Consider the following 27,675-nt stretch of genomic DNA (forward strand, 5'->3'; position numbering starts at 1 on the left):
TCAGCATGTGTGTGAGATCATTCATTTCCATATAACATTTTAATTTAGGTAAATTGTGGACTAAAAAAATTTTTTTTAAAAATCTGTGGTTACACGAAGAAACAAAAACAAATGAAAAAGCCTTAATCAACAGGAAAACTCAAGTAGAACAATTTATGTCTCCTGTACCTGGAAGAAATTACATTCATTTATTTGTTTTATAATAACTTTACTTTGTATTAAATTTACTGATAAATGAAACCCGTCCAAGGAATTTTCAAAATCTCATTAATTTAATTTTAGCACATGAAGTTTGTGCTTATCGTGCTTATTGTTACCAGTTAATGTAATTAGTATGTTGGCTTGGTTCATTATATGTTATATATTATTTTTAGAATATGTAAGAACAGGTAAAATAAAAAAAACTAACTAACAAATATAATCAGGTATAATCAGTTCAAAGAAAACATCTCCAAATGTATACATTTGGAGCTTTTTACAGTGTGTGTGTGTGTGTGTGTGTGTGTGTGTGTGTGTGTGTGTGTGTGTGTGTGTGTGTGTGTGTGTGTTCGATAGATCAAGCAAACAATTTAAAACTGCAGGTGTGAACATAAAATGACATTTACGAATCGCATCTGCGCCAGAGCGCATGTGGGCTTTGACACACGTAAATAGGACTGAGCTGAATTGGCATCACAGAGAGAATATAAAAGAAATATTCCAGTTGTGTGCTGCAAATATCTCTGTAGCTGTTTTGTTTCTGTATATAGGCAAGTACTCCATTAGCACTGTCTCTAGCTGTTATAATGGAGCCGGTGAAGGCTTTTGGCAGGCCCATTACAGGATCCCCAGCCCCATTCCACCCCACCCACCCCTCAAATATCTCTTCTCATTACCTGATCGACCTGTTAGCATTCGTTACCAAAAGCTGTGGCCGCTCCCCGCAGAGTACTTCAGATAGATTTCCCATTTTAGATCAGAGCAAAGTGGAGTCAGCTTCGATTGGAGCCGACATCGGAGGAGTTCTTCAGGGCAAACCAGCTGTGACTGGGCTGATGTGTAGCTGTCACTGTGTCGTGACATGATATAATATGAAATGATATTGAACAACGCTGGTTTGGCACTAAATTGTTAGCAGGGCTTCAGGTCTGACAGCAGCCAGTTTATGGCTTTAATCCCAAGGTCCTTTAAACCTTGTTTGACATAAATTGAGTTTGGCTTCTTGACAGGGAAAAAAGAGCAATGACAGAGAAAACAGTTTCTGTTCTTCTGTCTTGTTTGGCTCAAACGGAAAGTTTTTTTCTGTCTGTGTAGTTTCATGAGCATCAGTAAATGTAGATGTTAATGTCAAAGCCACTCAGCGGAGTGAATTCGGCATCCTTACTCCAGAAAAGCACGACATGCGATTTTACTCCATATGTGCAGGTCGATTTACACGTACTGTATGCTTGCACTAAACAGATCGCTGTCCACACTGCATCAACAGGCCTTAAATTAAAGTACTAAAGCCAAACGGCTTTGGACGGTCATCTCTCTCAATGTTGGGACGTTGACATCAGCCAGTGATCTGTGATAAATCTGCTATGTAAAGCTCAATGAAAACCCCGAACACAGGTCTGAGGAACCCGTTACCATGACAAATGCTCCGACTGACAGCAAAAGATAAGACTCATCCTTCACCTCAGCTCAGCCTATTTCTCAGCAATAATGTTCATAATAGAGTGACCCGGTGTCGTTATTGTGTGAATAATTTAAATAGTGATTTAGGTTACTGGGCACTGAGGTCACAGCCACAACATCTACATCCAGTACAGCTTTACTGTACACGTATGAGAGGGACTTTCCTACCCAGAGGGAAAATGGTTGGAGATGACCGAGCTGCAATGATTTGGTGTGTGGCTTAATTAGATGTTCCGCAGACATCTGTTTTTAAGGGAAAACTGCAACTCTGGCATATTAATTCACTTTGTAATGAATGACTGAATGTCAGTGCAGGCCATGAAATCACCAAGAGAGAAGTATGTGTGTATGAGTGTGTGCAACACAGTGATGCTTTTCCATCTGTTTGGCAAAAACATTCTCCCAACACTGGCACCATCATTGTGCAGTAGCCAGAACAAGGAGGGATTCAAGATGGCTTAAAGCTGATTGGAATGCCATTTCAACGGAGGAGGGAAAAAAAATGAAACAAAGATGGAGTGGACATTATGCTGCTGAATCTTAGTTAAGGACGCTTCACAAGTGTGTGACAGTGTCATTAATCTCATGAAATTACAGAAAGAGAAACCAATACAACAGAATCACGAGCTGCTAACAGAAAATGTGTTCACTTTTGGTGTGGAGGAATCCTGCAGATACCCACATACAAACATAAGGATGTTATTCTGGATATAGAAATATCACAGGACTGGAGGCATAAAAGCAGCTTGCACTAAAATCTGGTTTATTTATTAAAGTAAATATCTTTTCTGTCCTTTAAATGGAATTAATGAATCTACACATGTATTTTTTTTCTCCGGCAGGATAAAAACAGGCAGCAGCTTCTTCCCTGTGACTGACTGACTGCAGTCCAAGGAGACCACTTGGCACCTGGAGTGACAGGCTGCCATCAGCGTGTAAAGATGCTAATATGAATTCTGATCACTCACTCATATAGGCAAGGGAATTACTGCCCATCACCAGCATCTAGTGATTCTCCACACATGGCAAAGTCAAGGGGCACGGTGTAAAACCCAGGCAAATGGAGTTGGCACGACAATCAAAGCCAGATTCTGCTTGACACTTCCTTCCTAAGTGATAGTGCTGCAAGATGTGCTCTGTAATGTAATAAATTGGGAGCTCTGCCCTCAAGATTTCAGACTGATGAGAAATTTCTATGACAAATCCATCGCTTAAACTATCTCTGTCCTTCAGTCTTCACGCCTGCTTGAGCCCAGGGGGGTCAAAGGCTAATTACCAAACAGGATAAGAGGCAGAGGAGGAGAAAGACAGCACATTCATATTTTTAAAAGGTGTAAATTTATGCAGATTATTGCTAAGAGTGAAATGTCTTTTAACTCTAATTTAAGAGGAAGAAGCTTGACGTGAATCCATGGACGGGAGCTAGCAAACTTTAACAGCATGTCACTGTTGATACTTAACTTTGGTTTGTTTCATCTAAGGGATGAATAAAACGAGGACAGATTGTTTTTCCAAAGAGGTTTTACTTTCTCATACTCACCTACCTCACCTGTTTTGCAATAGTAATAAATCTTGAAGCTATAGCTATAGTTGACCTACCCGTTCACTAAGACCTTGTACAGACCATATTTTTTTGCTACCAAAAGTGCACATAAGATTTCACTGTCATCGAGGAAAATAGGTTTTGAGTCTAGTGTGGGACCATTAGCCTTTCACTTTGTTTTGTAACGTTTTTTGAATTTCAGAGACTGTTTGATTAGGTTAAGACAGTAAAGCTTATGTTTAGAAAACGTCACATTTTTGGCTTAAAATTTGAAATGCAATCCAAATGTTTTGACACCATGCATAAAAATATTAAGATAAGTCAAAAAATATCTTAATTGACACCTCTATATAGACTGCAAAAGCAAAGGTCCAAGTTTACCAGGGCCCCGTCTCGTAAGGATTATAAACCAAAAGAACCAAAAGAATAAAACTGTTGATACAAGTGATAAAAATAAGACGCAGCGTGTCTTCAGTCTCCTTTAGATATAAAGCACTGTACAAAAGTCGTTGGCCGACTCTCATTTTTTAATATTTTGTTTCCAAGGAGTTCAGCTAATTCTTTTAGTCCTTATACCCGTCCATTTTCAGAGGATTGATTTTTTTTTTGTTGGGCCACTAAACCCTGACCTATGAATAATTCAGGCACAAAAAAGGCACCTAATGGGATTAACCAGTGTTGTGTCTACACAAAACACACAACTTTTTACCAAGACACACGCTGGAAGGCAATCAGTCTTCCACACATTCTGGACCTCAGCAATATTGAAGCAGTGTGGGATCAACTTGACAGAGAACAGAACAAATCACATCCAACATCCAAGAAAAACTATGGAATCTGCTTCAAGACGCCCGGAGAACTTTTCCTGAAGACTGTTAAAAGAAATTGCAAGAAAGTTTGTGTAAAGGAGTTCACAGTACATGTTGAAGAATAAAGGTGGTCCAACCAAATATAATTAACATTTGTTAGAAATGTAAAAACTCTATTTGGTTTACATATTGTATACATTGTGTTTGCATGTTTCAAAAAGTCACTGTGCCTATTTTCCATTTTCCTAGCATAAAAACAAAAAGACAAACCAAAAAAAAAAAAAAAAACCCAAAGAAAACAAGAGCTTGCTAAAGTGTTTTGTATTGTATACTGAAGAACTCATTCACACAGGAGGGGTTCAGATATAGAGCATCTACTCCTCCACAGTGAAAGGAGCCAGCTGAAGTGGGTACCTCTTAACTAGGATGGCTCCTGGTCACCTCCTGGGTGAGGTGTTTCGGGAATGTCCTACTTGGAGGAAGCCCCGGGACATGTGGAGAGATTGAATCTTTCAGCTGACTTGCAAAAGCCTTGGTGTTCACTCCAGGAGAGATGGAGGAGATGGCTGAAAAGAGAGGGAGGTCGTGCCTTTGCTAGACTGCTGCTCCTGTGACTAGGACCTAGATAAGCAACAGAAAATGGATGGATTAATGGATTTAAATGGGAATGATATCCTCTTCAAGGTAGTCTCATTGTGCAATTCTGGACTTTTTCCAGTGACCCTGTTCGTTTGTTCTGCCTAACTGCCCTTTTGCAGTCTAACCCATGAGGAGAAATTCACATGTAGGAAAAAAAGATGAGCACATTTTTATGCTTCTCAATTAATGTGCCGTGCAGGAAAACGAATAGCAAAGCGATGACACGGTACATGTTGATTACAAATTTGTGACACATCACAAACAAATGTAATCTGAGAGAAAACATGTTTGTGTTTAAATGTCAGTGAGAAGCCAGCTGTGTGAGAACATCATTTTAGAAAAGAGGATGAACATAAAGACTGGAATGGGTTTGTCTGTCTGTCTTTTGAATATAGTCACGCCCTTAAGTCCTCACTGGGTGTAGTGGTTATGTAATGGTGTCACTAAAGGTATATCTCTTCATTTTACTATCAAATAATCTTCGCTAAGATTTGAAAAGCCATATATTGTGTTATTTTGTGAGTTTTCACAGATAATAGTCAGTGGTTTTGTCACTTTTATTCATATTTTATATTATACTAAGCTAATGCTAACTATTCACTGGCTATAGCTTATGTTTTGCAAACAGACATGAGAGTAATGTCAGAGGTCTTTCTTCCCTCTTTCAGAGAGTGTCCCTGACAGACTGTGTGTAAACTATGAATGCAGCTTGCAGGTCAAGTTTAGCCAATGAAAGCATTTTAAATCTTCATTAATTGGAGTGGACAGCAGGGGGCACTCCACTGGTTGCAGTTATAAAGTCTACAAAGAAGAAGATCAAACTGCTGATTAGATAAAGGGTTCAGTAAACATTGATGAGCATATGTTGTCACTCACTAGTTTCAAGTCACCTTCAACACAAAATGCAAATGACTTTAGAAGTTATAGTAAAACCTGACAATAAGGCTTCTTTAAATTATGGCTCCCTTTCAATTTAAAAGTCTTTGCTGTGTGGCCACGCTGAGTTTCAGAGCCGTACCTCGTTTGTCGCTGCTGTTTTTAAAACACCAAGCTATGATGGCCAAAATGACAAACCCTGGTCTTAAAAATGACACATTCACAAACCAGTGTATAACTTCACACCATCTTACATACATAAAATCCATGATATCACTTTGACTTTAACTGTTTAACTTTCAAAGGACTTCATGGAAGGAAGAAAGAAAGAAAGAAAGAAAGAAAGAAAGAAAGAAAGAAAGAAAGAAAGAAAGAAAGAAAGAAAGAAAGAAAGAAAGACACTTTATGAACTTGGCCCTATTTAACTTGAGCACCCTCAAGATGAAGTGCAGCCAATTTTGGCTTGATAGGATTATTAGAGATTGAGCACGCTTCCAGTAGAATGGCTGTGAACAATTTTTCTTATTTTTACAGCTTCTTTTAATGGATTTTTTAAATAAAACATATCATGTGATTAACACAACAAAGTCAATGCAAACCTGCATCTCCAACGCTTTAAGTGAGCAAGGTAAGCAAGGAGGGAAAAACCCAAGCTGACACAAAAGTCAGGCCAACGGTGCCCAATCTGCACCGCTGTCCCTCCACTTCTCTTCTCCCCTGTGAATTCTTGCTTCACTCTGGAGAGTGATGATACTGTCTACTCTGCTAAGACTCCCCCTGCTTGACATCTCGACACGAGGAGAAGGATGTTCCTGTCTGTCTCGTCACATCACAGACGTCCTGATTCGGATCCCTCCCATCCAACACCCTGTGATGCTTCTCTTTAAAAAGCTGCCCGTCCATCATAAACATCCTCCCTTTTATGTTCCCCGCCTGAGAAGGAACAGGAAAGAGAGAAATCAGCCCTCTCTCAAACACATGCTGACAGCTCTAAGCAGACTGACGTGACATCAGAGGAGCGATGTGCCAGACATAGCTTTGAATTTCCATAACAAGGTAACACCACAATTATTAGTCACTCAGTGAGACCATAGCTCCTAAAACTTATTGAAATATTTCTGAATTTGTTCAGAGTACTTCAAGCAGAGAAAAATCCCAGCAAATCCATATTAGAGTTACAACTGTGTTATACTTTTTTTCTCTGAAAAGTGTTAATCATATACATCATTTTCCTTTAATCAGTCTTTTTCTAAATGTTCTGAGCTGTTCAGCAAGAGTCCTAAATTAAATCCCTCACCTTGACTTCATATAAATGTAATACTGTCAATAAAGGAGATATAAATAGATAGGGGTGTAACAATTCATAATCTACCTGAATATTTTAAAAGGGTCTTTTGGGCAATGAAGCACGGGAAGAAGAGAAGGGAGAGAGAGGGAGAGACTTGATCAATCACCAGAGTTCTGCCTTTACAATCAGAAGTGCACTAATTGAAATGGTGTGAAGTCGTCTACCACCCCTAAAGGATGAACCCTATCAAATTAACAATTTTTCCTAATAATTTCCCCCAAAATATAAATCCTACTTTTGTCTCCCATATGCTTCACTTTTCCCGTCTGGACAATGACTGAGAGAGAGTTGGTTGTCGGCTGTCTGGAGCGAAGCACAAAGAAATGTTAAGGAGACCTTTTCAATGCCTGACCCTTTCAGTTTGTGAATGTTAATGTTTATTAATGAGGACATGAAGGGAAAACCAAACTAAATGGCTTAATAACAAGGGAAAAGAGAATGACAACATTAAAGTTTCTTTATTAAGTCATCCATGCCTCAAGAATGTAAAAAAAAAAATCTCTCCATCAAAGGTTTAAAGCAAGATCAAGAGTGTTTAAGGTGGTTCATGGGATATATTACAAAAAGTGCTTACTTTGAGCCATCATCACATGTCCACCTTTTCCTGAGCTTTTCTATTTTCAGTGTGAAGCTAATGAATTGGGATCTGGAAAAGGTTTTTCTGCAGGCTTACAATGAGAAATGATAAGAGATTATTTTAGAATGAAGATCAATGACAAAGTCCAAACGGTATGAGGAGGAGCAGCAGGAGGAGGAGGAGGAGGAGGAGAGCAGGAGAATCATGTGCCCTAATGTAAGATGAGTGTAATGCGCAACCCAAGGCCAAAGGCAAGAGCTTCATCTCACCAATTTTCTTTACAGGAGTGGAAATTACTCTGTGCCGTACATAGCTGATTTATACAAATTAATGACCTGGCTTATTAATAGGAAGAGGTGCATATATTAAACACTATGAGTAAAGGTAGCTTTAATTATGCATCCTTTATAAAACCTGTTTGACTTCAGCACGTGGTGCATAGGTGTGTTTTCGAGATTAATCAGAATGTTGAAAAATTAGTTCATATAGCACTTGTGCCTCTTTTCCTGTTCCTGTAGCGACAGTGAGAAAAGAAAACAGAAGGAGTCACACGGCTGTTTACTTTTACATCTTAATTTAGCTCCACCCTCAGTCATTTCACTCACGTTTTTATATTAAAGTTGTTGTTTTTTAACCTTTCCTATGGATACACTATATTTACACAAAGGGTATTCGCATTTCACTGGACACTTCGGGGTCGCTGTATGAGCAAGTGTCCCTGCCCTGCCCCTTTTGTTGTCCGAGGGGACTGCTGCGCTGACAATGGTGTCACCTCTCCCTTGGGGGGACACCTCCGAGTGATTTGTGGTTGGGGAAGACTGATGAACTGCTATTGCCACCCTGTTTCTTTGCTAGATCAATTCTACATGTAGGAGTGCGCTTTATGAATGATGGAGACCTCCTCAAGCCATCCATACAGCTGCCCAAAGACACTGCCCTGGCCCCCATTGCACCTACAAGGCAGGAATAAAGCAATCATTCTTCTCAACATGGCCATGCATTATGCACCCGTGAACATAGCCACATGAATACACAGACAAAGCAAGTGCACAGACAAACACTAGTGTCTGTTTGCAAGAAATCAATAAAAAATACCCCATCTATCGCAAATTTGTTGGCTTTTAAGTTTTATTCCTAAGCGTTTTTGAGAATAGCATAAAAACGTTGCAATATTATAAAAGATTGGTCCTTTTCTTGCACAAAGCGCTGCTGACGGGGACTTCTCATGAGAACAGAACTGTCAGATTGCGCTGTGGCTCTGCACTGTGCTGCCCATAACGGTGCAGGCCAATAAGAGCGATTTGATGGTATTGAGGGATCACTTGCAGCACATATCGGAAGGCTGAATAGCATTGTGAATAGGAGCGGCATACATAGATGTCATGAGTCCTGCCTCCCGCAGAGAGGTTGAAAGCAAAAAGTAGAGCGCAATGAATACTTGAGTGTTCTGGAGGCTATGAAATTGAAAGGCCTCTCTCTTTTTTCCAAAAGATTTCTGTAGAAAAATAGAAGCAGCTCATGCCTTTTAATCACAACTTTGAGATTGATTGGGCGAACTTGTGTGCAAATCAATGCAGGCTTGACAGACGTTCCTCTTTTATGATAATCCTGGTGTCGAGAGCAAGAAGAGAGGAATAATGCAGCAGGGCTACCTGACATAAGAAGGAATCACACATATGCCTTAAAAAGAAAGTATCTGAGTATTATTAAAATATCCAAATTTCCTGTATAAAATCGCATACCTTAAAGCAAGTGAGTAATTGAGCTTGTGAAATTGTGTGCTGTTGTTTTCTTTAATAAAACCCTGCACAATGAGTTTCAAACTTTCATCAGTACAATATTGTTAAAATGCTGGAAGCATACCAGATACCATTTGCATCACTCTAATTATACCCATAATGTCCTCTTTTTCTGAATGTGCTAAACACCCGGCTAGATTAAAGCATCTCCGTTTCAAAGCTTTAACACACACAGGAAAGTAAGACAGATGCACAGCTGAGATAACCTCCATTTACAGTGTAAGCCTGGGAGAGCCACAGTGTAGAGGCCATATACTATTTATGGGTTAATCGATACAGTAGCTGGATGACACCATGTCCCCGCTACTTTCTGTCATGATGATGGCTCACTAATTTTGGAGTGACTGCTTTCTCCTCCTGCCTTCAGCAGGCTCCAAGACGGTTTAATTTGGCTGTAAAAACGCCAATCACCAGGTTACTTCTTGTTCCTGGGGGAGGTCACAGTGGGGCCAAGTCCATAGGAGAGAATATATTCGCATAGTTCTCTAGCAGACACTGCTAACCCTTGACATCCCATTTGGGTTGTAATTTCATGTTGTTAAAGTGACAGGAACCCAGCTTATGTGCTCTTAGAGATGCAGAGACAGAGGCCAGTCCTCACCAGAGAGGGCTTTAATTCTTGTTCTCTGAATGAGGATGCTTACGTGCGTGCGTGTGTGTGTGTGTGTGTGTGTGTGTGTGTGTGTGTGTGTGTGTGTGTGTGTGTGTGTGTGTGTGTGTGTGTGTGTGTGAGAGCGAGAGAGAGAGACAGACAGACAGACAGACAGACAGAGCGAGAGACAGAGAGGCAAAGAGGGAGCACACTCGCAAGCATTTGTGTGTCTGCAAAATGCGTGTGTGGCTTTGAGCACACTGCATACAGTATGTTTTGGTATTTGTATGTGCCGTTTTTGCTGGCAGGGGTCAACGCACATCAGAGACACAGAGGGAGACCTGGGACCGTCCCACTCTGCAGAGATGCTGCTGGCTCGAGAAAAAAAGAAAGATATAAGTGGTGTAAAAAAAGAACTCATTACCTTGGCTCTTAAGACATGACGCTGTTCCCTCGAACTGGCTTTGATCTCTACCTAATGCAGATATATGGGAGAAGTGATTCTTTTTTTACTGTGATGAAAGCTAACATTTTTAACTGTTCACATCAAAATATCGTGGCTGAGGCATCGGGCATGTTTGCATTTTCAGGCGGTGTGGAGCGGGGTTGTTTTACAAATTTTGTTCATCAGTTATAAAATATTTTGACTATGTGAGCTTGCAATGAAAATGACTTACAATATGCAGTATAAAGGCCTCCGAGAGCCATTGTCCTCTCTGTTTGCATCTCCTGCTATATATATAATTGATTGTATGTCTTTAACATATTACATAAATACATTGCATATACATACTGTACATATTGTCTTCGTTGACAATGTACATACAATTGTACTTATTGTACTGCGTTATTAATTCGTCCCCACCCATATTTTATACACTGTAAGTTTTTTTTATTTATTCTGTGGCAAAATAAAAAGGTTTAACTACATTGAATATAAACCATGGAATCAAAACTTTTATATACTAGTAATTTTGGTTTTCTCCAGCTGTGATCCATAAGTATGAAAAAGAACAAGATTGAATTGTGGGAGATTATTTACACACACACACACACACACACACACACACACACACACACACACACACACACACACACACACACACACACACACACATACTGGTGAATCAAAAAGAAAATCATAAGAACTTGATCAAAAGTTAAAATGTCATATAGATTAATGATTTACAATGTAACAGACACATTGCATCTATGTGGCAAGAAAATTATAGTTACGTAAGTAAACAACGGGGGAAATGTGTTCTTTTAATAAATAAAGCAAAGTCACAACGTGTGATAAACGTTACATTCTATGATTATTCGTTAGACTGACGTGCCTAGTGGTATTACTGGAATCATTATGATAGCTGTGGTTTTGTGGCTTGTAATAATCAGCCGCCTGCGTGTAATAACCTCTGACTTGCCTGAAAACCAGAGGTAGGAGGACACTCGTGTGTGGTGTCCGCCCCTCTCTGAGAAGTAAAGAGTTAACGGAGCGGTGGGTTTGCCCATTCTCCTGCTGTGAGTGACGCGATCATCTCTCTTATCCCTCAACTTTGCCTGTTGCCAGACCAGGCAGCCGAGGTGGACGCTGGCTATCACCGCTGACATTCTTAACGCGATCACACCAAAACAAAAATATGCTCCCTCACCTTGTTTATGTATTTTCCCGCTGACTTCTCAGTGCATGCCCTTATTCCAGTGACGATGGTTTTTAGTTTTTCTTTTCATCGGACTCCCCGATGTTGTGCAGTCTACTACACGAAGGCGTGAATCTTTTTTGAGTAGAGGTGGATCTTCCCGGATACGGCGAGGGGGCAGCTATATGAAATAAAAAGAAGACTTCTCACGGAAATCCCCACAGATTAAAAAACACAATGCCACGGAGGAAACAAGAAGCGCCGAAGCGCGCAGCAGGTATGTGGAGCCAAATACTATATGCGTAAAATAAGGCTCACGGTGGCAAAGCTGCGGTTCATTTGTTTTGTAAAGCTCACTTTCCAGTCACCGCATTTCCGTTTTCACTTCGGGGTTTTTTCCCCTCTCTCCAACGATGCGCTTTGTCACTCTTGGCTACTCTTGTGAGACCTAATAAAAACTATTACCAATATAAAGCTGATGTATAGTTTATATACAACATTCTGCGTTTTCGCTCTCGCTTAGAGTGGCTGGTGTGCCCCGGTCGGATGAGTCGGCTGCTGTAAACTTTCGCTTCCTATTTTTCCAAACTTGAATCCATGATAGTTTACCGCATCGAGATGTAATATAAACTGGATCTTTAAGCGTAAAACCTCTGGAAATAAGCGGCGTTTTCTTAACGAGTGCCCGAGGCGTGCCATAAGAGCGTAAGGGCTTTGTGCGCATTTGATCACAGCGCTTAACTTATTTGCACAAGCGAAAAAAAACTCTACCTCTGAGGTATTTCTTTTCTTGGGATAAGATAAACAATTTGAGAGCACACAATGGGGTTTCGTGGGCTGGAAGGAGCCATAATCGACAGTTGCCATGTCTGATTTGACGGTTGATTGATTGGCTGTCATGCGGCTTTGATCTGATCCTTCCCGATTTGCATCAGAAAATCACTTCCCACCATGTGCTGCAGGCCCCTGACGTCACGTTTAAACCACTTTGAAAGGCCCTGTGTACTTTTTTACACTGGCTCTCACTCTCTCTCTCTCTCTCTCTCTCTCTCTCTCTCTCTCTCTCACACACACACACACACACACACACACACACACATACACACACAGTTTCTATTACCGTGATGGTCAAGTGACTCACGAAAAAGTGAAGGAAGGGGGGGACAAAGTGGTTTCACAGTGAGACATCACACACACACAAGCAGACACATACTTCCAGCAGAGAACATCACACTTCCATGTGCACATGCTCACTTCTTCACTTTGAACACACATAGGCAGACACAGTTACACACATACAGTGGGTGAAGGAGGCGGGAGGAGTGGGTTAGGGGTTGTAAAAGGAGCCGTGTGCTATGTAATGGAGGGGAGGAATGGGTTTGCTCTGTCAGACCGGGCCGTCACAACGGCTTTGTTTCATGTTTGATTTAATTGTCTCTCCCCTGACAGGCCCATTCATCAATGGCTTTAATGGTCAATCAGAGACAAGCTGAGTGAGTGCTCCCATTCTGTTTAGCCATAAGCTGGCCTGGGCTTTTATTTCATCAAAATGCCCCAGCCTAATGTACATGCTCACTGGCTCTGAGTGGCCGCGGGGAGCACATAAAGAATGACTGAAAGCTTTCTGATTTCAGATCAGTGAGAAGGATGTTTTTCTTTTTTCATCTCCTCCTCTCCTCTCCTCTCTCTTCCCTGCTACACTGCTGTTTCTCTGTTGACGAAAGGGAATAAAAGGCTGTAATATAGATCGTTTTGTGTTTTTAGAAAACAACTTTTTCTCCCTGAAACCAGGCTTCTTTGTTCATTCATTCATCTATTCATTTCTTCATTTTTTCATGCTCCCCTTCCACCCCTGTCAGTCAACCCGTGCAGCTGCAAGTTATAAAGTTGTCAACTGTTCAGTGGCACACAAAGGGTGATGATGAATTGATTGCAGCACAGAGCATGGTGATAGAGAGAGCAAAGAAAAGGATGACAGATGATGGGCCTTGATTAGGGACTTAGGGGGAGAGTCAGCCCACTGCAACCTTGAGACTTGCATGAAAAATCTACCCCCCCACTCCACCTCACACACACATATACACGCACACACCACCCTGCTTTGCTCTCTCTCATTGTCTCTCAAACACACTCTCGGCTTCTCCCTCTCTTTCTTTCCTGTCTGAGAGGGTTTCTCTCTCCACAGTAGAAAACTTGTTTTGCCTGCTTCATTAGAGTTGGTCCAATTAGCCGTGAGGCTGATGGAGTCCTGACAGGCCCTGTGATTGGAGATGACAAGCTCGGGGTGCCCAGCCCAATGAGGTTTGCCACCACTTTGATGTAATCAACTTGATATTACACAGAGCCGCTCGCCTTTGGTTGTGCTGTAACTCAATTTTCTGCTGCAGGTGACAAATGGGCCTGCGTACCTGGGTCAGGTCTGAGTGCTCTTAACAGCCAAGGGCAGCTGGCCACATAAACAGGCGAGCAAACATGAGAGAGCGAGACTTTCCCGGCTGTGGAAATGTAGAGCCCTTCGTGAATTTGCCACCAGCTCGGGGTCCCGAAGCTGTTGAAATGGCTTCAGAAAGTTGAAATACTCCGTCGACTTAACAGGAAGTCGACATAGGCTTTACAACATGAGGGCGAAGACGCAGCTGTTTGCAGCTCGTGTCAGTGCATTGTCACACCACCACAGCGAAATCCATCCTGCCCTTTTCATTCTCAAAACGCTGTGCTTTGCTCGTTTGTGTAAGAGTTAGTCTGAGAGAGGGTGTGATGTAGATGGAGAAGGGTGGGGAAGTCGGTCTGATTTGGACAGGACTCCACAGCAACAGTTTCTTCTTTCTGCAGGGTCAGGAGTACAGCTGCCAAACTGGCAGCCATCACTTATGTTTGTCTACGAGCGGGTGAGTGAGTATACACTTAAATAAGTGGGCATCTACCTTTGAATTTGTTGGGTTTGAATGTGTACGTGGTTTGACTTACTGATACTATGGACGGGAATGATAATTACAAACCACCTGCTGCGGTCAGGTTGTAATTCTCTGAACCCTTCAGGCCTAAGAAGTCTCCACTTTTTCTTCTCTTCCCACCTCTTTCTTAGCAAATCAGTTGCGTGTGTGCCAGCTAAGAAACAACAAACACAGAGTGTTGACACCAGTAAAGATACAAGCGTTTACAGCACACATTGCAGACGCACACCCATATGTTCTGAATGGGTTGTAAAAGCACCAAGTGAAATTAAGTACGCTTTTATATCTGTCTGCCTTCCTGTTGTTTATGTGTGAAAAGCACGCCCTTTTGGAAGCAGCAGGGGACCGCAAGTTTGGACTTAATTGTCCAACCGACAAACGCAGTGACAGCGCTAGCGAGGTTCAACAACAACAATACGTCTCCTCAGCTGCTGTTGTCTGCAGGTGTGAGCAAGGCAAGTGTTTTGGCCTTGCTGGGCCCGTTGCTAATGAAAGTCCTGTGGCTGGATTCCGGTGAGGTTGAGTCACGTCTGTGATCTATGTGTCTGATAAGTGCATACCTAATGAGGCTGTGAGCACCAGGGAAAGGAGGAGGAGGAAGGCTGACAGAATGTTTCCCACAGGTATTGACAGACGCCTTTTTGTTTTTGCCATAGGCCTTGACTCCATAAATCCTGCCTGTGTAATGATAACAGTGCCACCCTGCCAGCAAGTGACTGAAAGAGATAGTGTAAGAGAAGAGAACGAGGGCAGAAGGGGGAGGAAGGGGAGGAGGAGCTGGTGGTGGTGATGGGGGTGGGTGGTGGAGGGGTAGGGGGGGCGGGATGACGAGAAGAAGAGCGAGGGCGCTGAAATGGGCCTTCTCTCCTTTTTAACACGCACTTGGCAGACGTCAACCCATTGGGCTGGGCTCTGAGAGCAAAAGAAGAGTGTAAGTGCTGTAGTAGTGTCACAAATAGAAAACCGTTAGCCATACACTCTTCCCTTTCAGCTTTCAGTGTGCTTTCAGCCGAGGTTTTCAGCTGAGACTGCTGTCTGGGCACCGAGTCGGAGGCTTTGTAAAAATAGTCCCACTGCTGTTGTGATAGATGCAGCTGCACTGTGGCGACAATTGGGACAGGCTGGATCCTTCCAAACCCACCACCCTCCCACCCCTCCCAGAGGTAGAGAGCGTTAGAGAGTGTTAGAGCCTGGTGGGATGTGTGCTGTTTTCAGGGAAACTGAGCAGCTCCGGTCTTCAGGGGTCCTGAAACCCAATCCAGGAGGAGAATAGCCAAGCCATGCCAGAGAGCCGATTTCCTTTTCAACAGAGTCATTTATCACTGACCCACCCTTCGCTTCTGACACGCTGACGTGTGTCATTTATCAAACGGGCTTTACCAGACACACAGAGAAGGGAGGTGGATAGGGGGCAGAGAGAAAGAGAGAGTGAAAGAGGGGAAAACAAGACAGAGATTGCACTGAGAGAAACAAAGAGACGTAGTATGAGGTGTAAAGTCAGCAGAGTTTCACACAAAAAACAGTTGTTTGTGTATGAGTTTGGGAGAGTTTTTCCAGGGGCGAGTGAGATTTCCTGAAACCCTTAAGGAGAAGCGTTTGGGAGGGGAGATTTTTTCGAGATGACAGAGAGGATTGAGTTACACCGAGTTGTGTTTTGATGAGTGACAGAATGTTCTTCCATGACACATCTCTGGATGTCGAATGAAGGGGAGAAATATGCTTTGTGAGTATACAAGTCCGACAAGTGTGTTAGCGTTGTTTACTCATAATATATGCACAACGAGGACGCTTGGAGGCATTGTAGAGGTGTGTGTGTCTGTGCACAGATGTGGCCATATGGCGCCAGTGTTTAATGCTGCGTGAGTGTGTGTGCTGCTCCCTGATGAACAGGGCTGACAGGTATCACTCATGCAGCAGCCTGGCCTTTAAATGAACCCGAGCTGCTCTGCTCTCCCGTGGCCCTAACAGGCTCTCTCCAAGATGGATGCTTCTTTAAAAATCAGATTAATGATGGATACCAGGCTTATAGTGCCATTTATCATGAAGAATATTATTTAGGCCGGCCGTGTATGGCTGTAACTGGAGAGCCAGGACGAGAAGAAGCAGGGTGGAAAGCCTTAGACAGACACTCACTGTGTGATGGATGGCTGAGCGCTCTCTCTGAGTGTTACTAGACACCAGTGCCGCTGCAGTAAGCCATAATCAGATAGCCCAGGGATGTTTATCCCGCAACTACACTACCCAGATTGCCTTGCCTGAAGGGTTGCTTTATGAAAGGTATAGTCTGTCATTTTTATCATCTTTAAAAAAGTTAGTTGAATCGCAAAAAACTCTCCAGACGTAAAAGGGCAGGTAGAAGCCACTATAGAGTTTATTGCAATTATGCCTTATACAGCAATCCATTGGATCCTTTATAACCCAGTGTAATGATTACCCAGAAATTTCCATTTAGTTTTGCCCAGAAGAGTCCCCAGACCCACATCATTCCCCAACAATCGTGAAAAGTGGAGCCAGCTCTGCTGGTGCTGCTACGGCAGAAAACTGGAAAACACATTTTTGTTTTTGTCCTCTTCATGTTGCCTTCTCTCTGTGTCCTACCTCCTCCTCCTACACACTCCTGTGATTTATGGTGGCCATCCATCTTCGGGCTGCGTCCATCACCTCCTCGTTGCTAGGCGATCACGGCAGCAGCTGTGTGTTTTGAGAGGGGTTCGGTCATCCCACTCCCCAGTCCTGATTTTTTACCCTTCACCTTGTGCTCTGACCCAAAGTTTCGACTTTTAACATCAAAAACAAAAAAAAAGGCAACCCCAGAGGCTGTCCTTTGGTTTAGGCTCGCACTCTTTGGGTCTTCATTTTGACTAAAATAACTGGATCTCAGTCAGTCAGTTTTTTTTCTGTCCAGTCGTGTAAATATTTTACTCAAGCTACTTGTAATGAGAAAAAAAACCCTACATACTTGTCTCCCTTGCTGTGGCACCGCCACGATATCACTTTGAGAGTGACAACTTACTTCACGTAGCACAGAAAATGAGGGCAGATTGGACCAGTCCAGTTTAATCCAGTTATGAAAACACTAGGAGCTGAAAATAAATATGAACATCAAAATGATTAACTAAGCTAGCCATTGCAAACTGTTACGGCTTTGATCTACTGTACTAATGCGGTTTTACTGCATGCTGTCTTGCAATGCAACGACATGAATGACTTATAGGCACGAGTCCTGGTGCATGGAATTACATTTACAGATAATTGTGTTTATGTTTGCTACAGGTTCAGGTGCACATATGCATGCCCCCACTAGAAAGTATTTCAGATTGCGCAAACTAGAATGTCAGAAAGTCTAAACTAAAATAGTCCCAGTATTTGAAGCTGGCTTCATATCCTTAGTTTAGCTTTAGTCCGGCTTTCAGGCTGCTGTCTTTCTGTTTTGCCCCATTCACACAGCCCAGTGACTTTTTAACAACATTGTTATATGAGGCCTAAACAGTTCAAGGAATGTAGGACTGAGCAGCAGTTCTGCTTCACGAAACTTTGCTTGAGAGCTGCTCAAGTAAGGCGTATATAAAAAATGATGGAAAGAATGAGGGAAGATGTGGAATAGTTGAAGGAAGTTTGACTGACTACGTATCATCAGACGAGACAGGCTTGATGTGCACATCAGACTGGAACATCACCTTCCTCTGGAGCCTCAGTCCTTATTACTGCCTTTTATTTCCGTGCCTGTGGAAGTAGTTTGTGTGTATTTTTTTTTTCTTCTGTAAAATTTTATCACCTATTGCTCTGAAATAGGACTTTATGGCTTCGGTTAACTTATAGTGTTCAATATTAGATGGAGGTTATAGTAAGAAACAGGAGGACTTTGTGTGCTTGTGGTTTGTCTTATTCTAGATAAACTAGATGAAGTTTCGGGTCTTGTAGGTCTGTATTTGCAGCTGGCAGCTTTGAAGTCCAGTTATAACACAACAAGCAGCTGAGGGTTGACTCTATTCACTTTCTCTCTCCCTCCTCTTACCATGTGCATTGACAAGGTTCAGCCCTAAGCTTTGCCTGGGGCCAGAATGATCTCTCTGTTTTTCCCATCTCCCATATCACACATCCTCCACTACAATCGGCGGACACAATGTATTCACAATGCCATCAGGGGGTAGAGAACACACACAAATAAAAAATGACAAAGACATCCACGATTGTCTGTAACACGATAGCTTGTATAAGCACAATGAGGCAGCAAAGCAATGTATTAAAAACCTACAAAAAGAGAGCAGCACAAGACAGTCTTCTGCGGTCATATCTGAAAAAGCGACTTATGTCAGAGCTTGTTAATTTTTAAAATAATCACACATCACCTGTTTCATTTTTTTCTCATGGGACTTTCAGCCAGCTTGTGAGGATCAAAGGGAAAAGAGTAAGAGAACTAAGTTTGATTGAGTGTGTTACTTTGACAAATGTGTACAAGAGAAAGGCATTTTAGGTATGTTCCTCATCTGCTGCTATTTTGACAGAATGGGGCTGTTTTAGGCTAAATTATTCTAATCTATTAGAGAGGTTTAGATCGTTGCAAAACTTGAGTAAGAAGCAGTGGTTTGTAGGGGTTTTTTGAAGGTTACTTCCTGTTCTTTAATGTGCTGGAGGTTTTTCCTGTTGGTAAGAGCCCACCGCTGAGGGCTCGTGTTGGTTTAAGGATGTCAAGTTCCAGCTAAAATATTGTACACATGTCGAGACACACACGCCATGTTTTCATACAGATTAACCCTCTCCTTGCAGAGCTTCACTTTCTTGTGCTGGAAGCTACTTTTAGCCTTTTGTTGTAGCCTTTTGATTACCACTGCAGAACTTTTCTTTTACAGTAAACTATTAGAGACCACTCGTGCTTCCTGCTCCCTCCCTGGATCCCGGTTGTGTCTTTGTGCACTGAAGGTGATCTAACCATAAAACCCACACAGACAATGCTCCTTCGGCAGTATTAATTTCCATTTTATTTTCCCAAGAATGTAAAGATTATATGTCTTACTTCTCTTTTCTGTCTAAGTAATTCTATATAATGTACACGCTGGATTTACACTCTGCAATACATTAGTTTGTGGCGTAGCTAAAAACATTTTACAGATTGTTACTAATAGCAGTAGTTTTGCACAATAATTTTAGGAAAAGAAATGAAGATGCGGTGCTTTTGTTCTGCAATTTACAGCCATCTGTTATACAGGCGGTGTCCTGTTTTAGTGCGGAAAAACCCGACAAATAAAATATTGTGCTCATGATGACCGTGTAAAGGACTTTCCTACGATGCCTCTAGCAAGGTTGTGTTCTTGACGAGGCAGTCATTTGAGTATAAGGGTCAGACACAGGTAGAGATTTTAATGACACATCCTGTTTACCCTGCTTGTGTTGGGTGTGATCCGGCTCCCAGACTGTTTCCCCAGCTGTGAAAACCAGACCACAGACACTCCCTTTGGTCATCAAGGGGGTAACTTAAGAAAGGGGTCTAGAAGAATTTGTAGTTCGATGGAAACCTATTTGTGCGTTCCGCAAATTTACATTTGCTAATAAATACGTAATTATGCAGGCTACTGAGTGTTTCTCCTTTTTGCAAATGTAAAATTACATAGTTTTTGGTTTTCAGGAACATACGCCGTGTTTTCCTTATGCATACAAAAACTGTTTAAAGCGTAGCATCAAAAACAATGTTTTCAACTGCACTTGAGGAGAAAAAACCCAAAGGACAGAAGGAAAGAGACAGACAGAAAGCGACACTTAAAGCCTCAGCTTTAGAGGCAGCCACAGCACCTTCCTGCTTAATCACCCCCCTGTCCCTGCCCTCTCTGTTGTTCCTGATCGTCAGAGCAGCACTGCAGTATTTCTATCAGATGATCTCTCCCTCCTCGTCTGCGGCCCTTATGTTTATGAAAATGATACTCCACAGGAATGCCTCCTGCATGCCAAGATGTCACTGTCTTTCCTCATCGCTTGCATCTACATGCGTGTACAAGTGTGTGTTTGTGTTTGTTGAGGGGGGGGTGGGGGGTGTCATAACCGACTGAGTAGTTGTGTTTGCAATTATGCGAGAGCGTATTTGAGGTCGTGTATTTTTACATTAGGTGAAACGTGTGTTTCGGCTTGCGAGAGTTCGATTTTCTGCAGTTTGTGTGTTTGTGTGAAGTCGTTATTGCTATTTCTGTGTGAGCTGTGACTGAGATGTTGAGTGTGTGAATGTGCACCTCCTACCCCTCTTAACCCCTCCACCCCATTTCCCCTCCCTAAAGGAATCATTCATAGAACCTAATGATTCTTGTCTTTCCCCCACATGGCTTCAGCTCAGTTTATCATTACATGAACACACACGCAATCTCCTTTTTTTTTTTCTCTGCTTCTCACACCAACGCACACACTAGGAAAAATCATACATTGGTCTTACACCATATGCTCAGATATTAGTTAAGACTGCATCCAGGAGTATTGTTGTATTCATAATATTCATAATTTATTCTAAGGGAGCCTCTATACTCCCATCACCTTTTATTAGCTTGATAAATCACCTCTGTTGTCAGTCAAGGCAGGGAGAATAATTGGATGTGGTTGTCGCCCTGTGTGATGGATTATCAGTCATTGGGGATTAAATTAACAGATAGTGCTCAGACATAATGGTTTTTGTTTTGCATTTTAAATTGCCTGGGAGCATGGTTTGACTCTATAGGTTTTTATAGCCGGTCCTTTTGGACTTCACTCCCCCTTTCAGTGCTTTCTAGGCTTAATGACAAATGAACAATAAACCATAGGACTGGAGCTCTGTTAGTACAAAATGTAAAACATTTACTACCAGGTTAAGAAATGGACAGGGACCTGGCAAGGCTTACAAATGCAATGGCGTGATGTAGATGTAGAATTTATTCAAGCAACAGTTTGTTGAAATATCGAGACAATGCGAAGAAATGCTCGGAATGCTTTTGTGTTGAAGGCTGAGAAAGGCGACATGACGATTCAGTCAAGAGATGTAGCTAGTCGATACACAAATGTGGTAACTACCTCATTCTGGCTGGTTTTAGTCGTTTAAATTAGAATCAGACATGACCTTCCAAAAGCAAAAGAAAAGAAGGATGTGGAAATCACTTCAGCACTGGTTTTACAGAGATATCTCTCTTGCATGTTTTCCTGAGGGTGAGCAATTTACCTCCTCACCCACTTCGCCAGCCTCCCAGACCCCTCCCTCCCCTTCAACGTCCACATTATCATAATTGTGTCCAGAACATGAGGGGCCGGGGAAGTGATCATGTCATTTTATTTACACCCTGCTTGGCCCTTTTTACAAACGACATGCCACTGACTGCCAAGCGGACTGGGGCCCAACGACATCTTTTGATCAGGGCTGTCGGGGCCTATCAGCGGAGAATGGCAGGTAATGGATACCCAGTGACAAACCAAATCTCCGGGAGGACGAAGAGTGGGCCGCACCTGCCAGGTCTCCATTAGGCTGGCCTCTCAGTTGGGCTGCCTGCTGACTGTGCCCCCAGGGCCCAAATCAGACCAGCGCCAGCCGCATGGCTGCCTAGAGATTGGCTGTTAGCACTGGAAATGAGAGTTATTTCAGCTATGACATTTTTGTTTAGACTGGATGTGAGTGCATGGGGAGGTGGGGGGGAATGAAGGATTTAGTCACAGCGTGTGTGTGTGTGTGTGTGTGTGTGTGTGTGTGTGTGTGTGTGTGTGTGTGTGTGTGTATCTGTTTGTGTCCACACACATAGACTCGACTGTGCGTGAGTGCTCAAACCGTTTAGCCTATACCTAAAGGTTCTTGCCGTAGTATTTGTCTTGGTTTACAACATTGTCCAAATGGCCTCAGACCTGTCCACAGGCCATCCACTATTTTCTGAGAGTATTTGTTTTTCCTTAAGTTGAGTGGTTTTGTGAGTGAGGTGGTCAGGAAGCGAGGGAGCAGGGGCTCGGTGACACTGCGGAAAAGGGGGCGTGTGCTGGGCCAGTCGGTGCTAGGTGGGTAGGCTCATCATCACGACAGACATAGTGGTTGTGTGTGTGGAGGGATGGGGGATGCAGTGCACACACACCAACGCACATAGACTCATCGGTCTCTGTGTGAGCTGTAGACGCCACCATGCAAAGTGACAGGTCACTTATGCATCGCCGTCGTGTCAGCCGTCCTCAGTCTCGCCTCGTTCTCTTTATCCCCGCTTCCTTTGATTTTAATTATAGAATTCTTTGTCTGTTTAAAAATGTCTTATATGTGATATTTAACACTCTTTGGGTCTTTAGGTGTATAGTTTGAACAAGGAGTACTGATTATCTGTCGTATCAAAAAAAACTAGTGAACTTACTTCAGTGCAGATGAAACTGTGTGGTGTCTATTCAACATATCTGCATTTCATCAACAAAATTTTGACATCCCTTTCTTGAAATTCTTGAAGACATGCTCTTTGCCTGTGTGCGTGTGTGTCAGTATGTATGTGTGTGTAATCAGAGAAGAGGCAGATGAAGAGGCGTCAGACATATTAACTGACAGATGGAGGTTGATCCAACTCATTTATTACCCCAGAGGAGAATGCCACAGTGAGATTGGGCTTCATTAATTTCAGATTTAGTTTTCATTTCAAGCTGTTGCGCCCTGAGATAAATAAAATGGTGCATTATGTTTTTGCCAAGATATTTCTTTTTTGTTTTCCTCCAATAGAAGGAGTGAAAAGAGGGGAGGCATAAGTTCCGTGTGGCTGGGGTAGTATATAAATACAGGCTCGCCTAGAGGAAAATAACACCTCAACGGTTGATGAGGTGAAATGGGATGACTGTAATTTCTCAGCTCAGCTTTAAAGGCTCCCACACAGATGGCTCATTTATCCCTGGGAGTCCTCGGGCACACATAGCAGGGAAACTTTTTCTCCAGTTATTCTAACATAGCGTGTTCACTCCCTGCAATTTAACTCATCTCTTTCCTTCTCTCTTTGTCTTGGTTCTCCTTGCAGCTTATTCTCCCGACGAGCTGACAGAGCACCATGTGGAGGATGAGGAAGCAGAAGCGGACGACCTGCCCTCAACCCCTCAGGACGACCTTCCCATGAAAGATGAGTTTGTGGAGCAAAGTGTAGAGACTGCCAAGGAGCAGCCATGTGACCAGGAATCAGCTGAGACCACAGAGCTCTCAGGACAAGAGATGGACAGTGAGTCACATGTGAGTGAGACTAGTGACCGTCTTTCAGACTTCGAGAGCCCCTCCAGAAAAGTTGAGGGGAGCGTTGTCACAGCATCTATAAATGCTGACAGCAAGACGCCTCCCATAGGCATGGACACGTTAGAACAAATGAAGGCTATCTACTCCAGCTTTCTCACCAGCCCCTTGTGGTCACCACTAAATTTTAATTCCACACCTCTACCGGCGCAGTCTTCGACTTCTGCAGAGAAGCCAGCTCGCAGTAACAGCACCAGTAGCAGTAGTAGCTGTAGCAGTGGTAGCTATGACTGGCACCAAACTGCAGTGGCAAAGACACTACAGCAGCATCCTCCACAGAGCCGTCACCCCGCTCAGTCAGAGCCCAGTCTCTTTAGTACAGTCCAACTCCACAGGCAAAACCCAAAGCTGTTTGGCTCAATCTTTACTGGGGCCAGTAAATTCCGTTGTAAGGGCTGTAGCGCTGCTTATGACACTCTGGTGGAGCTGACAGTTCACATGAATGATACAGGCCACTACCGTGATGACAACCAGGACAAGGCAGGCAGTGGCGCAAAGCGCTGGTCTAAACCACGTAAGCGGTCCCTGTTGGAGATGGAGGGAAAAGAGGATGCCCAGAAAGTTTTGAAATGCATGTATTGTGGCCATTCCTTTGAATCCCTCCAGGACCTCAGTGTCCACATGATCAAGACCAAACACTACCAGAAAGTGCCTTTGAAGGAGCCCATGGCCCCTGTGGCAGCCAAAATCATGTCTTCAAAGAAGCGGGGACTTGTGGGGTTAGACCTCAGTGCTACACCGCGCTCTAGAGAAGGAACCCCTAAAGCTAAACACCTACAAGGAGAACTTAGTGAATCCTCACAGAAACCTTCCTCCAGCCCATACACTCCCCAAAATAACCGCTATGGACACCAGAATGGTGCTAGCTATGCTTGGCAATTTGAATCCAACAAATTTCAGATCCTCAAGTGCATGGAGTGTGGGAGTTCCCATAATACACTCCAAGAGCTGAGGACCCACATGATGGTGACAGGACACTTCCTGAGGGTGACCAGCTCTGTGGGAAAGAGAATCAAAATACTTCCCGAGGCTACCTCCCCCAATCCCGGGAGAGTTACCACACCTACAGAACAGAGGGTCCAGTCTGTACCTCTTGCACCCTCTACCTTCTCTCCTCCGCCTCTTCAAACTCAACTTACCACAACTCCCCCGGCCACCTCCCCTCCCCTCAAAGAGATCAAGAAAGAGGAGGTTGAGGAGGAATGCACTAAGCAGGAGGCAATAGGAAATGAAAAGCAAGTTGCAGTTACTGTTAGTAAGGAGGAAGATACTGAGAGGGAGGAAAAATACGACATTTCGAAATATAACTACCTTACCGAAGAGGACCTGAAGGAAAGCCCTAAAGGGGGATTGGATATTCTGAAATCACTGGAAAACACTGTGACATCAGCCATCAATAAGGCACAGAGTGGCAATCCAAGCTGGGGAGGCTATCCTAGCATCCATGCTGCCTACCAGTTCCCCAGTGCCCTTAAGCAAGGAAACATGGAAAAGAATTCACAAATGAAGTTCTTGTTCAATGGAGGCGATGGAGTGCCGTCCTGCCTTGCCAAGAACCAGCCCCTCATTTCCCCACCACTTAGTCAGTCATCACTTTTTCCCAGCAACAACTTTCAGGCAATGGAAGACTTAGTGAAAAAAGTGACTGAGAAAGTAGCAAAAGTAGAACAAAGAGTTAAGCAGTTATCTCCAAAGAGGGAGAACCAATTCTCCCCCTGCAGCAGTGAGGCTGGAGAATCCCACAAGGGAGGGGAGGCAGACTCGCCTCGGGAATGGAGGGAAGTTACCCCAACCAATAGCGACAGGGGAAGCCATGGTGACAGAACATCTCCAGCAACCGAACCCAAGAGAGAAGCAGCAGTGAAATCCCCGCTTGCCTCTGCACTGAGATGCAGCACCGCCATTATCACTGGTCACACTCCTCCAGAGCAGCCCTTTGTCAACCCTCTAAGTGCTCTTCAGTCAGTAATGAACATTCACTTGGGGAAAGCAGCCAAGCCCTCTTTGCCAAACCAAGATCCCTTGAGTCTCCTCTCTAGGCTCAGCCAGAGCATGGCTGAGAAGGCCGCTGTGGCTGCTCCTCCATCACAGACCAAAAAGCAAAGTGTAGCTAATAACAATAGCTTTTGCCAGCCAAATGATGACCAACCCATGGACCTTACAAAAGGGAAAAGCGATCGAGGGGACTCTGTAAACTCAGCTCCTCTAACGCCCTCATCCACGGCCTCCTCAGTCTCTCCCATCTCTCTTGTTACTCCTGCAAAGCTAACAGTGGTCTCTCCATACACATCCAGCAGCCCTCTACACGAAAATGCATTGTCGGATATCTCAGACATGCTGAGAAACCTTACACAGTCCCACCATGTCACAAAGTCGGCGTCACGCCCACGTGTGACGGATAAAACTGAAGTTGTGGGCTCTACCCACGACGATGATGACGTGTCCCTGCATGGCCACAAACGAAAGGGTCGTCACTCCAACTGGAACCCACAGCACCTCCTTCTTCTGCAGGCCCAGTTTGCCTCGAGCTTGAGGCAGACGTCAGAGGGGAAATATATCATTAATGACCTCAGCCCACAAGAAAGAATGCACATATCTCGTTTCACGGGTCTCTCCATGACCACCATCAGCCACTGGCTGGCCAACGTGAAGTACCAGCTACGGAGAACGGGCAGAACGAAGTTCCTGAAGAACCTAGATTCCGGTCAACCTATATTCTTCTGCAGTGACTGTGCCTCGCAGATTCGAACCCCAGCAGCTTACGTATGCCACCTGGAAGCCCACTTGGGGTTCAGAATCAGGGACCTGGCCAAACTGTCTCCCAAACAGACTGTCAGGGACTCTCAGACTCTCACTGAGAAAGTAGTGCCCCTGGAGTCCTTTCTTCCTCCACAGTCGCAAGATGACTGCAGTAGTAATGGGGGAGTTTATCGCTGCCAGCTCTGTGTCCGTAAGTTTGCCACTAAGCATGCCATCAAGCTTCACCTCAGCAAGAGCCATGGGAAGTCTCCAGAGGACCATCTGCTATACGTGTGTGAGACGGAGAAATGTTAAATCCCTCTGAGCAGTAGAAATACTGTAAAACATATGTAGAATGACAGACTGTTAAAAAAAGATAAAATGAAAAACAAAATATTCGAAAAGTGTGGTAATGCACAAAGTTGCCATGAACTACTGTTAAAAATTTCAGCACAAGGTGTTTACATCTATTCAGCCTATACACATTTCTGATTTCTCTGTATTTCAAAAGACATTTATTTCACTTTAAAATATACTGTAGGTCAAAGCTATTCAGCTCCCTCAGTCTGTGTTCACGTTTGTGAGACGGATTGTTTCACGATTATTTCGGTGAATCTTTTGACTCGAGAGTCAACTATTGACTTGAAATGTACTAATTTTATTGTATTTATTTTGTATTTTTGTGAGTTTGCTTTCGATTTGCTGGTAGACTGCATGTTTTACTGTTACATTTGTACAGTCCTATCCTGTCTAGATTTTAAAATGCCCTTCCAAACTGGTCATCAACACATTAAAACAGCCAAATGCCTGGGAAAGCTCCTTTAAAGAATCTGCCAAACAGCAGAAGTTCATTGCTTGTTTTATAGTTTTCTCTGTGTGGTCTTGTTTTTTGCTGATTGTAAAAGCTGCCTTGTTCTTTATCACTGATTAAGGGGCACTAAAATCCAGGTCTGTGTAAAAATGTACATATAGTGTGTAAGCTTATGATTTGCTGTTTAAATTATGCATACTTGTTATATTTCCTAATTTAAGAGGACTATGACTATCCACTGGTGCAGAGCCTTTGAAGAAGATTAAAAAGGACACTGTTTTGCACAATAGTTTTATAAATGTTATTTGATAAAATAAAAAAAAAACAATACAGATATGTTAATGCCTTGTGCTTCTATGATTAAATCAAATTAATTGCTGCAAAAATACATTGTGTTCTTTTATATTTGTTAATCAGGGTGGATTTAATGAAGACAAACATCACAGTATTGGCCGAA

The 27,675-nt window shown here is 43.1% G+C and overlaps 1 protein-coding gene across 1 annotated transcript; it reads left to right on the top strand.

Moving 5' to 3' along the window:
* The first annotated feature begins 11,344 nt into the window (after window positions 1-11,344).
* Window positions 11,345-27,604, top strand: tshz3a (teashirt zinc finger homeobox 3a). Its single transcript, XM_082540665.1, has 2 exons — window positions 11,345-11,759; window positions 23,406-27,604. Exons 1-2 carry the CDS (start codon window positions 11,720-11,722, stop codon window positions 26,720-26,722), a joined length of 3,357 nt encoding a protein of 1,118 aa, XP_082396791.1. The 5' UTR covers window positions 11,345-11,719; the 3' UTR covers window positions 26,723-27,604.
* The last annotated feature ends 71 nt before the right edge of the window (window positions 27,605-27,675 follow it).

The sequence above is a fragment of the Aulonocara stuartgranti genome, assembly GCF_965226115.1.
Source record: "Aulonocara stuartgranti genome assembly, chromosome: 7".
NCBI lineage: Eukaryota > Metazoa > Chordata > Actinopteri > Cichliformes > Cichlidae > Aulonocara > Aulonocara stuartgranti.

Excerpts from the sequence above, each read along its gene's own strand:
- tshz3a (XM_082540665.1), top strand. The coding sequence starts at position 11,720 with ATGCCACGGAGGAAACAAGAAGCGCCGAAGCGCGCAGCAG. Across the intron at positions 11,760-23,405 it reads AGCGCCGAAGCGCGCAGCAG|CTTATTCTCCCGACGAGCTG; the intron begins GTATGTGGAGCC and ends TTCTCCTTGCAG.